We start from the raw sequence: 15,258 nt of genomic DNA, 5'->3' as shown, positions 1-15,258 counted from the left end.
ATTGGAAGTGTTTGCTAAGAATCAGCAACAGTTTAGAACTGTGGTAGGTTTCATTGGTTTAACTTCCTTATTTTGTAAATAGAGAACAGGAATAATGATAAAGTGAAAAACTGTGGTTGCTTAATTCCTTGAGGTCTCTTGAATAGCCTGTAACTAGATGAAAAGCATTCTTTAAAAATGTGCATTTTTGAAACAAGGTTGTGATTTTTTTAATTGGGATTTCCTAGTATAAGCAGGTTTTAATTTACTTCCTCATGACAAACTTGGCAGTTGATGCTTTTATTGGCAAGCTATTTTTCAAATATTTGAACTATTCTATCTATTTTATACTGACTCAGAGTAGTCTGTCAGCAGATAAAAGCTTTGACAGGTGAAGAGGGTTTTGTAGGTACCTGTCTGTCTATCCTGTTTTATTCCCTGGGTGTGATGGTGGTGGAAATCCTTTCTCAAATATGTGGGGTTGTGATATTTCTTACTCCTCAGTACAAGTAACTAAGGTAGGATACACATCTTGGCTTAGAATGTGTTGATCTCCATGCCTCTCACTTTTTTAGGTAAAGAGGATACTCATCTAAAACATCTGTTTCAAGCAGTTACTTTTTGATTTGTGCAATTGGGATTTATTTCTTAACATCTGATGTTCCCTGTTGTTTAGGTGGCAAGATGCGGCACTCGTTAGAATTGTTTCTGTAGATGAGACTTATTTGCATGCAAGCACAAAAAGCTTGAGCACTGCCCTAGAAGATGTGGCAGGTATTCAGGTGCAGCAGCAAGTGGGGCCTTGTTACAGTGGGGATGCTTTTCATGTGCAGATTTGCCTAATGGCAAGTAAAAGGATTCTTCCTTACTGAGACTTTTTCTCACTGCTTATATGAAAGTACATGCAAGCACACACCAAAGTATGGCAGACGTTCTATTTTGAAAACAGGAATTAAACTTTTCAGTAAGACAAGATGTGGGAGGGGATACATGAAGAAAACTTAATTTTTTCATATTCTCCTCCCTCCCCCGTTTGGACTGTAAAGTAATCACTGCTATATTTTCATAGGTAGAAAACAGAAACTGTATTATCATAATTCTTAAAACCCCTCCCCTAAATATTGAGCTGCTGCTGCAAACCTGCATTCATGTGTGTTCTGCCAAGCAGACAAGTAGAAATAACAAAAACCAGCATAGCTTTTGCTGTCTTCTGATTGAAGCTAGTAAGTCTTTTGCAGGTTTGTCCTTGGCCTGCTGCTGTTGTCTTAATGCTACTAGTCTGGTCATTTTTCTGAATGTGTGATTGTACTGTTCATGTGTTTAAATCTTTACAGGCATTTTAGCTTATTTTAGGTACAACTTCCTACCAAGTGACTTTTAACCAAGGTATAACCACTCTGGATCTGTATCAGCTTCTTTGACAATTTTGAATTTCATTCAAGGTTGTTTACCTTAAATTAACTGTCTGAGATTCAGCCAGATGCTCAGAACTTGAATTTTTGCCCCACTACACTGTTCCAGCCTGGTGCCTGCCTTCTGTCTCTCTTCTCCTCTCCTCCTCCAGGTGTCAGGACCCTGCTATTCTAGTAGAGGTAACAATGTGATGAAATAAATGGTGGTTCTGCAGCAGTACTGTCTCTGTTTTCTAATGCCATCATATCACTTATGATAAATTGGAAGTTGTGTGGTTGTACTTCTCAGAGCAATCCTTCTCTCTGCCTCTCCTCGCTTCACACCCAGAAAAAGACCCCAAAGCAAAGGCAGTAACATCACATACTGAAGAAATATTTCGCAGGAGAAGTGAAGGCAGTATCAGCTGTCAAATCTTATGACAGTTGTGTGATCCTTGATTGTCCTATGACTTGAGTTCCCTTTTATATTTCCCTTCCTACAATCTGTTGCTTATCTGTAAATGGCAACCCCTGGAATATGGGAATAAACTGATAAAAAGTCTTTCTAACAATGCAAATATTTCTAGCACTGTGCCAGTTCTCAGAACTTAATAACTGTGTTTGAACTGCAGATGCTCATTTCTGTCTGCAGTGCCCCAGCTCTGAGGGCCTGGAGCAGGTCTGACTTCACCAGAAATGTCACTTTTCACCGTGAATGGTTGTATCCAAAACCTGTTAGAGTGACCAGTGGTTCTGTCTAGTGAGCTCTGTTCTTCTTTCTTGCATTTAAAAAAAAAATAATCACCTGGAGTCTGATGATAAAGCTCTTTGTTCTTACACTTATGCCTGACTATTTTTTCTTCTGCTATTAGGCACATTACAGAGTAAACCCTTGCTGACATGAAAATTGCGTAACAGAATCTTGGTAGGGTTTTCTTCAGAGCTGTTCTTTGCAGTAGATGTTCCCCCTATGCTAAGTACCAAGACACTGTAGGAGAAGCACGCAACTTATTTGAGTCCCTTTTGGTTCAAGGGGTTGTAAGGTTAGAGCCATGTAGAGACTGGGAGGGGGTTGTGTCGTGTCTTTTTTTTTTTTCATTGTTTAGTGATCCTGCTTGTATCTTGGTGGTACTAGTGGGCATGTCAAGTTAAGCTGGAAGATGTTGTGGTCACTATGCAAAGTATGAAGTGGCCCGCGTATCAAAAGTATTGAACTGTCAGTCACCAGTGAGCGGGGCACAGCATCCTAAAACATGCAGGTAAAGTGTTTGCCAAAGTTGTGAACAGCCTCTTCTGCTTTGGTTTTGGCAGGAGAACAGTCGAATGAGTTTGCTGGATCTCCCTCAACACTTCTTATGTAGCTTGTATGAGAGAAGCAAAAAGCTGCCTTAGAAACATCTTGAATACTGAAAACACTCCTAATTTTCTAATTAGCTCATGAACCTGGTCTCTTAAGTTGTAGTATTTGATCTGGTAGTTAAAAAGAAGAAAAAAAGCATCTTTGTTTACTCCTTGACTATTTTCTGTTCATCAGGGTAAAATAGTGTGTTTTATTTCATGCAGAAGTAATTTCCCAGTGCGGGAGGAATGGATATTTTAAGGCTATTCTGTGGTTTCTCTTAACGACCATTGGAGTGCAGATGTGTTCTGGTGCCTGACCAAAAGGTGTTGTCGGGAGGACACCTAGCGGGCAATCGCTGAGGTGTACGGAGAGTCACTAAAAGCTTGTGACAACCTGCAACTACTCGGGAGGGGGAAACACACGGTGGGCATGGGCGTATTGTATAGAAACGTCTTTCCTCCTGAAAGCAAGACCTGCATGTAAAGTCTTCAGGAAAGCCTGAGACTTCCAAAAGGGCTCTTCCCTTTTGAAGAGAAATGGGTGATGCTCTGGATTCTCTGTCAACTGTAAATGCATCACAGCTACAGATCAATTCTGTCAAAAGCCACCAAGAGTGTTTTCAATCTTGAATTGCTGAAATCAGTTTAATCATTTGGTCATTTTACAGTAACCAAAACTTACAATCTTCAGATAATACTTACAGAATGGTCAGGATTTTCTCTCTGCAGTTTTCTCTCTGTTTGCTGGCCTTGTTTCTCACAATTTTTTATTCAGCTTTGAACGTGAACACTGTCTCTGTGAATAGTTGCTATAAAGTTTAAAAAACAAAAAAACCCAAACAACAAACCCCAAACTAAAACCTACGAAGTGAGAAGGAAGATACAGGGGAAGGAAAGTGGCCAGTTGTTTTCTTGAGGCTTAATTTCAATTAAAGAGGAAAACCAAGCAAAACCAACACAACACACCTGTTTGAGCAGGCCTTATTTAAAGAGCGGAGACTAGTAGGCAGTGTATTTCCCCTTGTACCATAGTTCTAGTTTGAACACCCTGTTTCACTGCCTTGCTGCCTGCCGATTGCTCTTGCAACTTTCTGCTTGCTGTTCAGTGACTTGCAGAGGAAGACCGGAGCTGGCACTGCCAACAGTTACATATGACTGGAAAAAGAAATGTGCATTTTGAATTTAATATAACTTGTTTCACTTTGATTTTTTTTTTTCATAATAAAATCGTCATCACTGTGTCTCTCTTTATTTCGTAGTTTTGCCAATTTGAGAATTCACCCTCATGGATTAGTGTTGGTGGATCTGCAGAGCTACAATGATAATACAAAAGGAAGAGAGGAAGTTGATCAGGTATAAGTGGTGCTTATCTTACTAGGTTTATCAAACTGCATGGGCAGCCCCTTTTCTTCAGGTCTATCAAAGTATATCTTGGGAAAAGATTTTTAAATACCAAAGTTAGTTCAAACCTGAATGCTTACAGATGAGTAGTAACACCTATTATAGTTGCATACAGATATGAGTACACACGCGCGCGCTCTTTTGCGTGTCCTGGGCCTCATTTTCTTTGCTGTAAAAATTGTAAAGAGATAGCAGCCTTGGTTAGGGCTTCAGGTACCCAGGGCAGTGAGGGAGAAGTGATGCTTGACCTGCAACCTTGTGTGTTAGTGTATGACTCTTCCTTCTCTCATCTGAGAGATGGGGAGCCTCTGTACTCAAACTTCTTCCCCATGGAGAAAAATATATAATTTCATCTTCCCTTATATGAAGGCTCCAGAAATTGGATACTGCAGGGGAATAGGCCACTGCTTTGGCAGGAATGAAACCTTACAGGATTCTTGTGTTCCCACTTTGGCTGTGCTTGAAAGGTCTGCCTATGTTATCCTGGAGGACAGCTAAACACAGTAACAGCTGCTACAATATGCACATTCTTGCTAGTAACAAGGCTAAGCCAGCCAGCTAGTTATTCATAAGCTTCTAATGTTACATTTCAAAGCCTTTTAGTGCGGGTGCTATTTCTTATAGCCTTCCAAGTAGCCTAACTTAACAGATATTTAGCATTAAGTGGTCACCTATAAATTCTACCTCTTGCTATTTTTTCAGCTCCTAAACAAAGTAGAAGAAAGAATGAAAGAATTGTTTCACGGTAATATAAAAAGGGTGAAACGGTAAGTTCATACATCTACTTCTGTATATGGCTTTTCTGCAAGATAATAAGCTCTAGATAAGTGAATTATTAGTTGCTCTAATAATAATCACATTATGCTTTGCTGTACTGTGTATAGCCTAGAGTATGAATTTATGCATGTGGGTTTCCCCTCCAATAATTTAAAAATTATTGGATAGATACTGTGAGGTTTGTCATTTTGTTAAGCTTTATCTTAACTATTGTTTACTTTGGGCAAGGATTCTTTCTTTAGTTTCCTGCAAAGGTTGCCTCAAATAGTGAGAACCAGGAAGCAAGAGCAGACTGCTCTGGAAGGGCTGGGGAGCCAAGAGTGGCAGGGGGCTAGGCCAGGGGCATGACCTGTACCCTCTGGGCCACATCCCACAGCTCATGAACTAGGTGAACAGGGCTGCTGATGGTGACCAGGGTCATGGCCAGCCTGGGCTGTGTGGTACTGAGGCAGCTCTGAGACCAACCTGAGCATCAAAGATCAGCAAAAGACTTGGGCAGGCGTGAGCACAGCAGCAGTGTAGCTTGGACAGGGACCAGGGTGAGGGCTGGAGCTAAAATGAAGCTCAAGCTCATGGAGGGTCCCCCCCCCCAACAAGGTTTCCTGCAGCTCTTTCTCTCACAGCTTTGGCTCTGATGCACCTTGTGGTGCTGGCCTTGAGCATGGGTGGCAAAAATCCTGGGGGAACCTGTGTGCTTAGAGCCCTGCCAAGACTATAGAAATGTTTTATAGCAAATGTTTTTAATATAACTGATAACTGAAGGAGGGAGGCTTTGCAAGCCTTCTGTCATTTTGGTTTACTTAAATACAAGGTTATATATTCAACTGTAGGGATGCTAATTGTGGTTCATTACCTGCTGCTGAAACAGCATTCATGCTGGAGTTTCCCAGGGGTCTGGAACGACACAGCTCATGTTGGTGTCTTCTTGGCGGCTGTCTGCAGTGACTGGCACCTTGAAGCTAGGGAGCACTTACTGCAGGCAATGCACTTGCTGGGAGGTGCAGTAGGTGCTTTGAGGAGCATAGTCAGAAGTGGAAATGATTTAAGAAAAGTAAAAAGCAGTGTAAAATCTACAAGATTCAGTAAAGCTAAGGAGCAAACTACAAAATGGCAAACAGCTGAACAGTGCTATAGCGGAAAGTAATTTGAAGACTATATGAGCCCACAAGTACAGTGGTGGTGATTTGAAAAATGATGTTATACCTTGAGTATTGTTTTTTGTATTTAACGGTTGTATGAAAAACATAGAGGTAGTTGTCTTGCTTTACTTCGTCCTGGTAAAGACTTACCTGATGCACATAATCTTGTGTATATGAGGGAGAAGCTCTCTCTCTGAGGATAATTTAATATTGAGATATGATATTGGGAGTTTGCGGAATCCCTATGATAGGAACTTGTTAAAAATGGGTCGGGAAGAAGTCTGCCTGAAGCAATCTAGATTAATTTGGTTACCTTAGTATAGGAAGATGAACCTTTTAGAATAGTGGACCTGGCATAGATCTTGTCACAAACCCCTCAGCTTTTGCTTTTTTTTTTTTTAAATTTGCTTTGCATCCTTCTGGTGTTAGTTTCACACATGCATCTCCACTAGAATTGATGCTGCTGGAAAAGTTGTTCTGTCTTTTCGTTGTCTTGACATAATGAATAGATGCTCTTGCTCTCACCATGTGCTGCCATCTTGCGTCTCATTGATGGTAGAAAATATTTCTGAAATGTTTACTGAGACTCACTAGTGAACATAGAAGAAGCTTGTCTATGGTCTTCTGCTATATCCTCCTAGAAAAAAAACTCCTTAAGTCTTTGAAGTGTGCGTGGGAAATTGATGGAAATCTGTGCCTGCGCATTTTGCTTAAAATGGAATGCAATAATTTTAATAATTCACTGCCATTTCAAATATAGTTTGTCTTTACGAAAGACAGAAATCAGAAATACTGCTTTGAACCAAGATACTTCTATATGGAATTAAAAAACTGAAACAAACGCAACAACAAAACCAAAACTAATCTATGCAGATGCTTGAACCCCTTTTAAAAAGTAATGCAAACTGTCAGCTGATATTAAGGATTGTGCTTATATGCTGCAGGGTGACCTGGCTTAGTTTGAAACACTGTAAAATTTCACTTTTCATGTTTGTGCATATATTTAAAATATGTCCCAGTACAATTTTAGAAGAATGAGATCCACTGCTCTCAAAGAAATGGCATTCTTAGCTGAGCTGAACGTGGGAAGAGGTTTTGTCATTGTTTTTTGTCTGTATTCTGCTTTTGTATTGTATCCATTTCTAGTCACGAAGCCAACTTTTCGGCAGAGGCTGATATGTTATCTAAATCCCCTGTCCTAGGGCAGAGATAGATTCATGTGCGCATTGTTGAAGTCCAAAAAGAAGAACCATTTGTATTTCATCTGTGCCTTAGCAAGTTATGTATGCTTAATACATAAGCTGATAGGTTTCTTAAATCATTAAGTGTTAAATCTTCTAAGTTTTCTTAGATCTCCCTTGTAAACATTGTTTGTTTATTATGGTGAATCCACAGGATGTTTAGAGGGATTTTTTTTAAACATTCTCAAATGTTTTGTAATCTTTTTTGTATTATTTTTCTCTAGATTGCCAGCCATTTTGAGAGGAGGTGTCATTGATAGATACTGGCCCACAGCTGATGGACGCCTGGTGGAGTACGACATAGATGAAGTTGTTTATGATGAAGATTCACCTTTTCAGAATATTAAAATTCTGCATTCAAAACAGTTTGGGAATATTCTTATCCTCAGTGGGGATGTTAGTAAGTATCATCTCATTTGAGGATCTTTTGTGTGAAATTGTAGGAAGCGCTGTTTACTATCTTGCTATGGCACAGTTTCAATGGATTACTAAGGGTCATGGTTCTGATGCAGGAAGCTACATACATGCGTGTACACATGTATCTGTTCCTGTATATAAAGTATTTTAATCAGAAGGGCTGACCAGTCTAAAATCTAGAGTACAAAAAAAGATTTTTTCCAAAGTTGTCATCTTTACAGTGGAAGGTGGCACAGGAGAATAGAAGTCAGTGTTCTCTAGCAGAGCTTACTCTACTCTTTCTTTCATATGAATTTTTTACCTGTTTGTTGCAAGTCAAACCTCTTGAGGGCTTCTCTTTGACAGTAAAACAAACTGCTTTGGTGTGCTGGTTTTGGCTGGGATAGAGTTAACTTTCTTCATAGTAGTGTGGGGCTCTGTTTTCCATTTGTGCTGAATGCAGTGTTGGTAACACAGGGATGTTTTCATTACTGCTGAGCAGTGCTTACATAGAACCAAGGCCTTTGCTGCTTCTCACACCACCCCACCAGCGAGTAGGCTGGGGATGCCCGAGGAGTTTGGGAGGAAACACAGCTGGGAGAACTGACCCCAACTGACCAAAGGGATATTCCATACCATATGACATCATGCTCAGTATATAATTGGGGAAGCTAGCCAGCAGGTGGGATTGCTGCTTGGAAACAGGCTGGGCATTGGGTTTGTTTGTTTTGGTGTTTTGTTTTTTTTTCCTTTCTCTGCAGGTGGTGAGTGATTACATTTGCGTATCACTTGCTTATATATAAAAGCAACTATTTTCTTCCTTTGTTATCCTATTGAACTACCTTTATCTCAACCCATGAGGCTTTTTTCCATTCTTCTCCCCATCCTGCAGGGAGGGATGGGGGGGGGGGAGGAGTGAGTGGGCAGCTGTGTGGTGCTTAGTGACCAGCTGGGGTTTCACTATGACAGTTGGTCTTCAAAATGCAGTGGAATTCTAAAGAAATATGAAGTAGTAGGAGCCTGTGTGTGTGTGGATAATCCTGCTCCTCCCTTGTATCTCACTAAGCGGGTAATTCCCTTAAGGATTCAGGACAGCTGTATCTTAACTCATTTAGCTGCTTTTTTTGGTGAATGTCTTTTGACTGTCATCTTCAAAATGCTCAGTTGAATTCTAATCAGAAGAGTGACCCAGCCTTTATGGGAGGGTCTTTACATACGCTGTGCCTGCTGATCTCTTATTTTTTGAAAGTGAAGATGGGCTACTGTTCTTTTAAGCTGGGTAAGAATACTGTTTGCTAGAAAATCTAGGCATTGAGGAGTATGCCTCATAAAATCTCTTGGTACTTACATTGTAAAGTACTGACTCAGGTAAGTGAGGGATGTTGCTGTCTAGGGATAGATTACCTAATTTCAGTCTAATGGCAGAGTAATTAATATATTTGACTGTAGCTTTTTGAAATCACCAGAAATACTTCTAAACATTCAGTTGGCTTTCTGCAACTGTCAGGGGGGACTTCTGTGCAGATGACAGCTGAAAAGTGTTATTACTGAATTCATTAGCAAGGTATTTTCTAATTCAGTTAGATTTGTATTTGAAATCACCAAATTAGGTATTCCATACTTCTGGCCAGAAGTTTTCATTAGAGTTTCATATGGAGATGAGGTTTTTTTGAACGTTGTTACAATTTGCCTTATAGGAATTGAAGTATGCTGCTACTTATTTACCTTCTGTGGGACTTATTTTAGGAGTATTTTAGTTGTACACTTAGTTTAAGTGCTGATTGCCAAGCAGAATTATAAGATATACCATGATGTGCTGCTGCACAAAGCTTTGCCCTTGTAGCTCAGATCTGTTATTACTGCTTAGGAATGTTATTGCCTGCTTTGAAGCTTATGGTGAACAAGTCAGCAGAAGGCATGCTATGGGGCCCTTCAGCAGTTAGGTGTTAGTGGTTGTACTTAGGCTTCTGTGCAGGGATCCACTGGGGTGTGTCTAGGTTGCGCTTTTTAGTTGGAGTCCAGATTGCGCTTTCAAAAATCTCCTGATTTGTCTCTTGTAGTACTAATCTGAAGTGAAAACCTGCTGAAGTATCAATTGTGGACATCAAGTCCTAAGTACTGACTGTTTTCCTCTAAACTTTGCTTCTCTTGCTTCCTAATGCCGAGGTAGCCATTGCTGGGTTTGCGTTGAGAACTAGAGAAATCCTGTGTGGGATTCTGAGGGGAATCTCACTAGCTTTGGTAAATCACCAGCCTCCTGTTACCTGGACTGTCTGAGAGCTAGGTTGTTTCTGTAGGTGCTCTTGCTGTAATCTGTATTATATATCACCTTTGGATTAATACCAAATTAATACCAATTAATGAGAAGAACTAAGATATAATGTTTCTGTCCAACTATTTCTCTTCCTTCCATTCAGATCTGGCAGAGAGTGACCTGGCATATACTCAAGCCATAATGGGCAGTGGGAAGGAAGACTACACTGGGAAAGAAGTGCTAATCCTAGGAGGTGGTGATGGAGGTATACTATATGAGATAGTCAAACTGAAGCCAAAGATGGTTACTATGGTAGAGATATCCTTTGACAAATAAATTTCAACAGTTTTTAGCCTGCATTTTTCTGCTGATATCTTAGTACTGAGCACAATTAACTATCAGGTTCTGGTTTGCATGAGGAAATAAGATCTAAAATGAAATTTCTTTTTGCTGGCTTAGAGAGACCCAGTGACTACATATTTGTACATCGCTATGTATCACATGCTTTCAAGTTTGTAATCCATAGTATAACTCTTGAGTAGCAATTTAGATAGAATTGGAAAGGAATGCTTCTGTCATCAGCCTGATAATCTCTAATAACAGAAGACTGGTCTGTCAAGTCTGCATTTTGGGCTGCGTTCTGCCTTCTTGTGTTTTTCTTGCTTTCTAAAGAAAGCTATAAAAAAAACCACCCTAGAATCAAAAAAGTTTAATCAATAGGAATGTCAGGACCAGCAGGTCAAGGGAGGTGATCCTGCCCCTCTACTCTGCTCTTGTGAGACCCTGCCTGGAGTACTGTGTCCAGCTCTGGGGGCCCCAGTACAAGAGAGACATGGAGCTGTTGGAGTGAGTCCAGAGGAGGGCCACAAAGCTGATCAGAGGGCTGGAGCACCTCTCCTGTGAGGACAAGCTTTGAGAGTTGGGATTGTTCAGCCTGGAGAAAAGAAGGCTCCGGGGAGATCTAATTGCGGCCTTCTAGTACCTGAAGAGGGCCAACAGCAAAGCTGGTGAGGGACTGTTGATCAGGGAGTGTAGTGACAGGACAAGGGGTAATGGGTTCAAGCTGAAGGAGGGTCGATTTAGATGAGATGTTAGAAAGAAATTCTTTACTGTGAGAGTGGTGAGGCACTGGAACAGGTTGCCCAGAGAGGTTGTGGAGGCCCCATCCCTGGAAGTGTTCAAGGCCAGGTTGGATGAGGCTTTGGGCAATGTGGTCTAGTGGAGGGTGTCCCTGCCTGCAGCAGGGGGGTTGGAACTAGATGATCTTTGAGGTCCCTTCTAACCCAAACCATTCTATGATTCTATGACTTGGTGAATTATGCTGGTGGCAGAGTAACCAGCTCTTGCCCTGTTTTAAAAATACTGATACAAATCAAGTTTTCAACATTCTGTAGTTCAAAGAGTTTGTAATGTAAACCACTGTTAACCATCTAAAATGTTGATCATCCTAGGTTTTGGAGTCTCCTTCCTTGAAACTAAAATTAATTGTTTTAAAAAAATGTAGGTTAAAGTCTTAACCTAGTTTACTTTTATGAGGTTTTTAAATATGCCATCTTATTGTTCACATCTCAAGCTTTCACAGTAACCAAAATACTGGTTAAAAGCAAAAATAAGCACTTCCTAAACTTCTAACTGAATCTGGAGGCAAATACATAAGGTTAGCTATTGCAATATATATACCAAGATACACATCTTACTATTCCTTTGTGAATATCACCTTTTTGAGAATTTATTTGTGAAGAAATAGAAACCGTTACTTGTATTATTTCTGGAATGTAGAATGCCTTAACCAGCTTCAAACATTGACCAAATGGTGATCGACGGGTGTAAAAAATACATGCGTAAAACATGTGGAGATGTCTTAGACAATCTGAAAGGAGAGTGCTATCAGGTAATTTTTTGTTTTTCTTTTATTAGAAGTCATATTTCAAATATAGTTATACTAGCCTGGAAGACCGCTATTGCGAAGTTTTGGGGAAAAATCTTCTGTTTTTTCTTAATTTTGGGAACAATTTTTTCCTTTTTTATGACACTTCTAAATTTTAATACTTGGCAGTGAGATTTGTGTTGGAAGTATACATTAGCATCAAAATATTTTTAATTCTCCGTCTTCAAACTCTTTTAAAAATAATTATTAACTTTTAAGGAATGTGAAGTTAAGAGAATGTTTATTGCCATAGCTTACAACTAAAGAGGAAATAGCAGTAAGGATGCTGTGTTAAACATCACTCCTTAAATTGATGAAAAGATAAAATAAATGTGTATTTAAGTTGTACTGTTGAGAATATCTGAATTTGTAATACACGTTTTAAAATTATTTTTAATTTGTAGGCAAAAATCTCTTACCATTACACTGCTAGTGTGTTAAAAATAAAATAAATAAAAAATAAAAAATTCATGCATCCATGCAGTTAAGGTCTTTGTGCTGCATCTGACAGCTTGCAAACAAGCCCAGGTGTAATCTGACATCTTCACTGGAAATCTTTTCTTTGTTTTCATTACTGCTCCTTAAGGCTCTCATAGATACTAATTTACAGGTATGAGCTAAAAAAAGCATGCAGGAAATGAACAGAGAAGGCATATGCTACTTTGCATGAGTCAGTGGCCCTTCATACAAATACTTTTGTTTACCCGTATGTTGGGGGACTGCTAACTGTTGTTACCATTTCTTAGGTAGAACAGTGGTCATTCAGCAATCAGTGACAGAGCTAGGAAATTCAGTCCTGTAGTTGTCAGTCATAATTCCTATAATTGTTCTCTCTTTCCACATGATGTAAAAAGTTGAAAATGAGGCCTAAAATTTAATGCATATTTAATTTTGTACTTTTCCCCCTCTTAATTCCTGTGAATCCACATTTGTTCCTCTTATTGGGTCAGTTTTGGGGTGTTTTGAGGACTGGCTACAGTATTTCATTCTTATAGGTTCTAATTGAAGACTGTATTCCCGTACTGAAGAGGTATGCCAAAGAAGGAAGGATGTTTGATTATGTAATTAATGATCTGACGGCTGTTCCAATCTCCACATCTCCAGAAGAAGGTTAATCTTCTAATTTATTTTCCTAAATTTCTGAAGATTTTCCATGTTTCTGCCCCTCCACTGTATAATAGTTGGCAGTTTGCAACAAAAATATTTTGATTCTTGCCTTTTTAATAGCAAAACTGAGAGGCAAAGAATTACAGTAACACATCTGTTCTTTTAGACTTTTTCTTGAATGTTAGAAAAAAATTAGCAAGTGCCTAGGACTGTGCCTACACTGTGCTCTCATTCCAGAATAATATGAACTCATGTAATTCTTGAGAAAGTATTTGGGGAGTTCACACTCCAGTAAATTTTTCCCCACTCTATAATTTCTTGGAAGCATCTGAAAAATTACTGTGAAGAAAAAAAGGTACTTCCATCATTGCCATTGTGTAGGAGTTGTGTGGGGTTTTACTGTTTCTTTTGTTGGTTTGTTGTTTGGTTGGATTTTTTTTAAGGTATAGGATAGCTACTTTTTAAACAGTAGATATATTGCAAGTCTTGAATATATAATAGTGAACAAGCCAATAATGTGCTGTTCTGTTTTTAAATCATATTCTATATGCAGATTCCACATGGGAATTTCTGCGGTTGATTCTTGACCTCTCAATGAAAGTCCTGAAACAAGATGGAAAATACTTCACACAGGTATGACATCTAGATGTAAAAAAAGTATTGCTGCATATGTATTGCATTCTTCATTTTTCAAGTAAAACAACAAAAAAGGACAAAACCAAACCAACTACCTAAAAATCTACTAGCAAAGCTGGTTTTCTCCTTTTAATGACTCATTAGGGATTTTTGCATGCAATTTGGGCTTTGCTAACTGACTTTTTTCCATTATTTCAGCTGAATTTGTAGCACTTGTATCTTTGAATTTAAAAACATAATTTCAAGAATCGGCTAGGTGTACTACAGAATATCTTAGCAGAAAGCAATTCTTGGAAAAGCAGAACAGATGTACTTTATAAACAGATACATGGTTTTTAAGCTAATGTCTCCATCTTTAGAGTGTAATACATGAAAATTTGTCATCAATAAAGGTGTAGGAATTTGAGATAGGTGCAATGGGAAGAGAAAATCAGTCATTTGGGAGTAAATACACTCTTTCTGCTTGCTGTCCACTGGTTTGGCTTCTGCAAAGCAGATTTTGAACATTTGAATATGTTCGCTACTTCATAAAATGCCAAGCATTGCATTTTTATATTATAAGACTTCATGTATGAAGTTTTTAATGCAAGTTTAAAAATAAACAATTTCAGATTTCTATACTTGCTACAGCATAGCCACCTCATCGCTAATATAGTTGTGGTATAGCTTTCATCTGAAGCTACTTTCTGTATGTAATCCTGAATTCGGAATGCCACAAAGCTGCATGTAACTGTACAAAAAAATGTGACAAGACCCAGCAGATGGTTGAGTGAAGTCTAAGTCTCTGAAGTTGTATTTCTTTTGTCGTGCCCATACCTTAACTAGTTGTCTGATGAGTGGAGCATCCAAGTATAGCATTTTGAAATAATCTTGTTAAGATCTGAAATAACCTATCTTGCATTTGAACTGTATTCCCATCAGTGTAGAGTTTGAGGTGTGTAAAGAAACTGGTTTACTGTAACATTGGACAGGTTTATAGGGAGCAAAACTCATAGAATGAAGTTTTTGGCAACTTTAATATGCTGCTTTATTTTAAAATGCTGAGGTTGTACAAGATATATTATCTTGTGCTTGAAATGTAAGATATGACTAATAAGGTTGTATCACACTGTAAATCTTAATGGCTTTTCTATTCTGTTAATAGTGGACATATTTGACAGAACTTGATATTGAAAGGACACTGCATCTTTTGGACAGAGCAGGCATTTGTGTTGCAATTGTCATACTTGTAACACACACAGTGAGACTACCTGACTTTATTAGAGTGTATGTAAGTGTATGTTTGTGGACAGGTATCTGTCAAGACTTTGCAGGAGGGCTCTGGGAAGAAGCTTGTGCTGAAAGCTGGAGTGATGGCTGTGCTGCAGCCAAGGTACAGGGGGATTGGTTTGTGTCAGCTGAAACCAATGGGATTGAGACTGGTGCGCTCCTGCTGCCTGTCCTGTCCTGATGGGAGGAGATAGCTCATCTCACCAACATCTCTGCTTGCACAGGAAGGAAGGACAGCAGTACTGAACTGACCCTGGCAGCTTTAAGCCATTGTGAAACTGTGTACTATGGGATTCGCAGTCCCAAATTAACAAGGTGGGACATGGCAGGATGGGAAAGAAACTATTAAAATTGAAGTGGCTTGAATTTGGACTTGTGGCTAACTGGTAGCCAGTGAAAG

The 15,258-nt window shown here is 39.2% G+C and overlaps 1 protein-coding gene across 1 annotated transcript in view; it reads left to right on the top strand.

Moving 5' to 3' along the window:
• SMS (spermine synthase) overlaps nucleotides 1-15,258 on the top strand; it is a 56,159-nt gene that overhangs the window by 25,362 nt on the left and 15,539 nt on the right. The window contains exons 3-9 of the mRNA XM_075775240.1: nucleotides 3,971-4,064; nucleotides 4,815-4,879; nucleotides 7,494-7,669; nucleotides 10,083-10,239; nucleotides 11,723-11,810; nucleotides 12,842-12,956; nucleotides 13,507-13,586. Of these exons, the coding sequence (XP_075631355.1) occupies nucleotides 3,971-4,064; nucleotides 4,815-4,879; nucleotides 7,494-7,669; nucleotides 10,083-10,239; nucleotides 11,723-11,810; nucleotides 12,842-12,956; nucleotides 13,507-13,586 (775 nt within the window). The remainder of the gene's footprint in view (nucleotides 1-3,970; nucleotides 4,065-4,814; nucleotides 4,880-7,493; nucleotides 7,670-10,082; nucleotides 10,240-11,722; nucleotides 11,811-12,841; nucleotides 12,957-13,506; nucleotides 13,587-15,258) is intronic.

The sequence above is a fragment of the Balearica regulorum genome, chromosome 1 (assembly GCF_011004875.1).
Source record: "Balearica regulorum gibbericeps isolate bBalReg1 chromosome 1, bBalReg1.pri, whole genome shotgun sequence".
NCBI classification, from domain to species: domain Eukaryota; kingdom Metazoa; phylum Chordata; class Aves; order Gruiformes; family Gruidae; genus Balearica; species Balearica regulorum.
The sequence above is the reverse complement of the archived record's forward strand: the minus strand, read 5'-3'. Positions and strand labels throughout refer to the sequence as shown.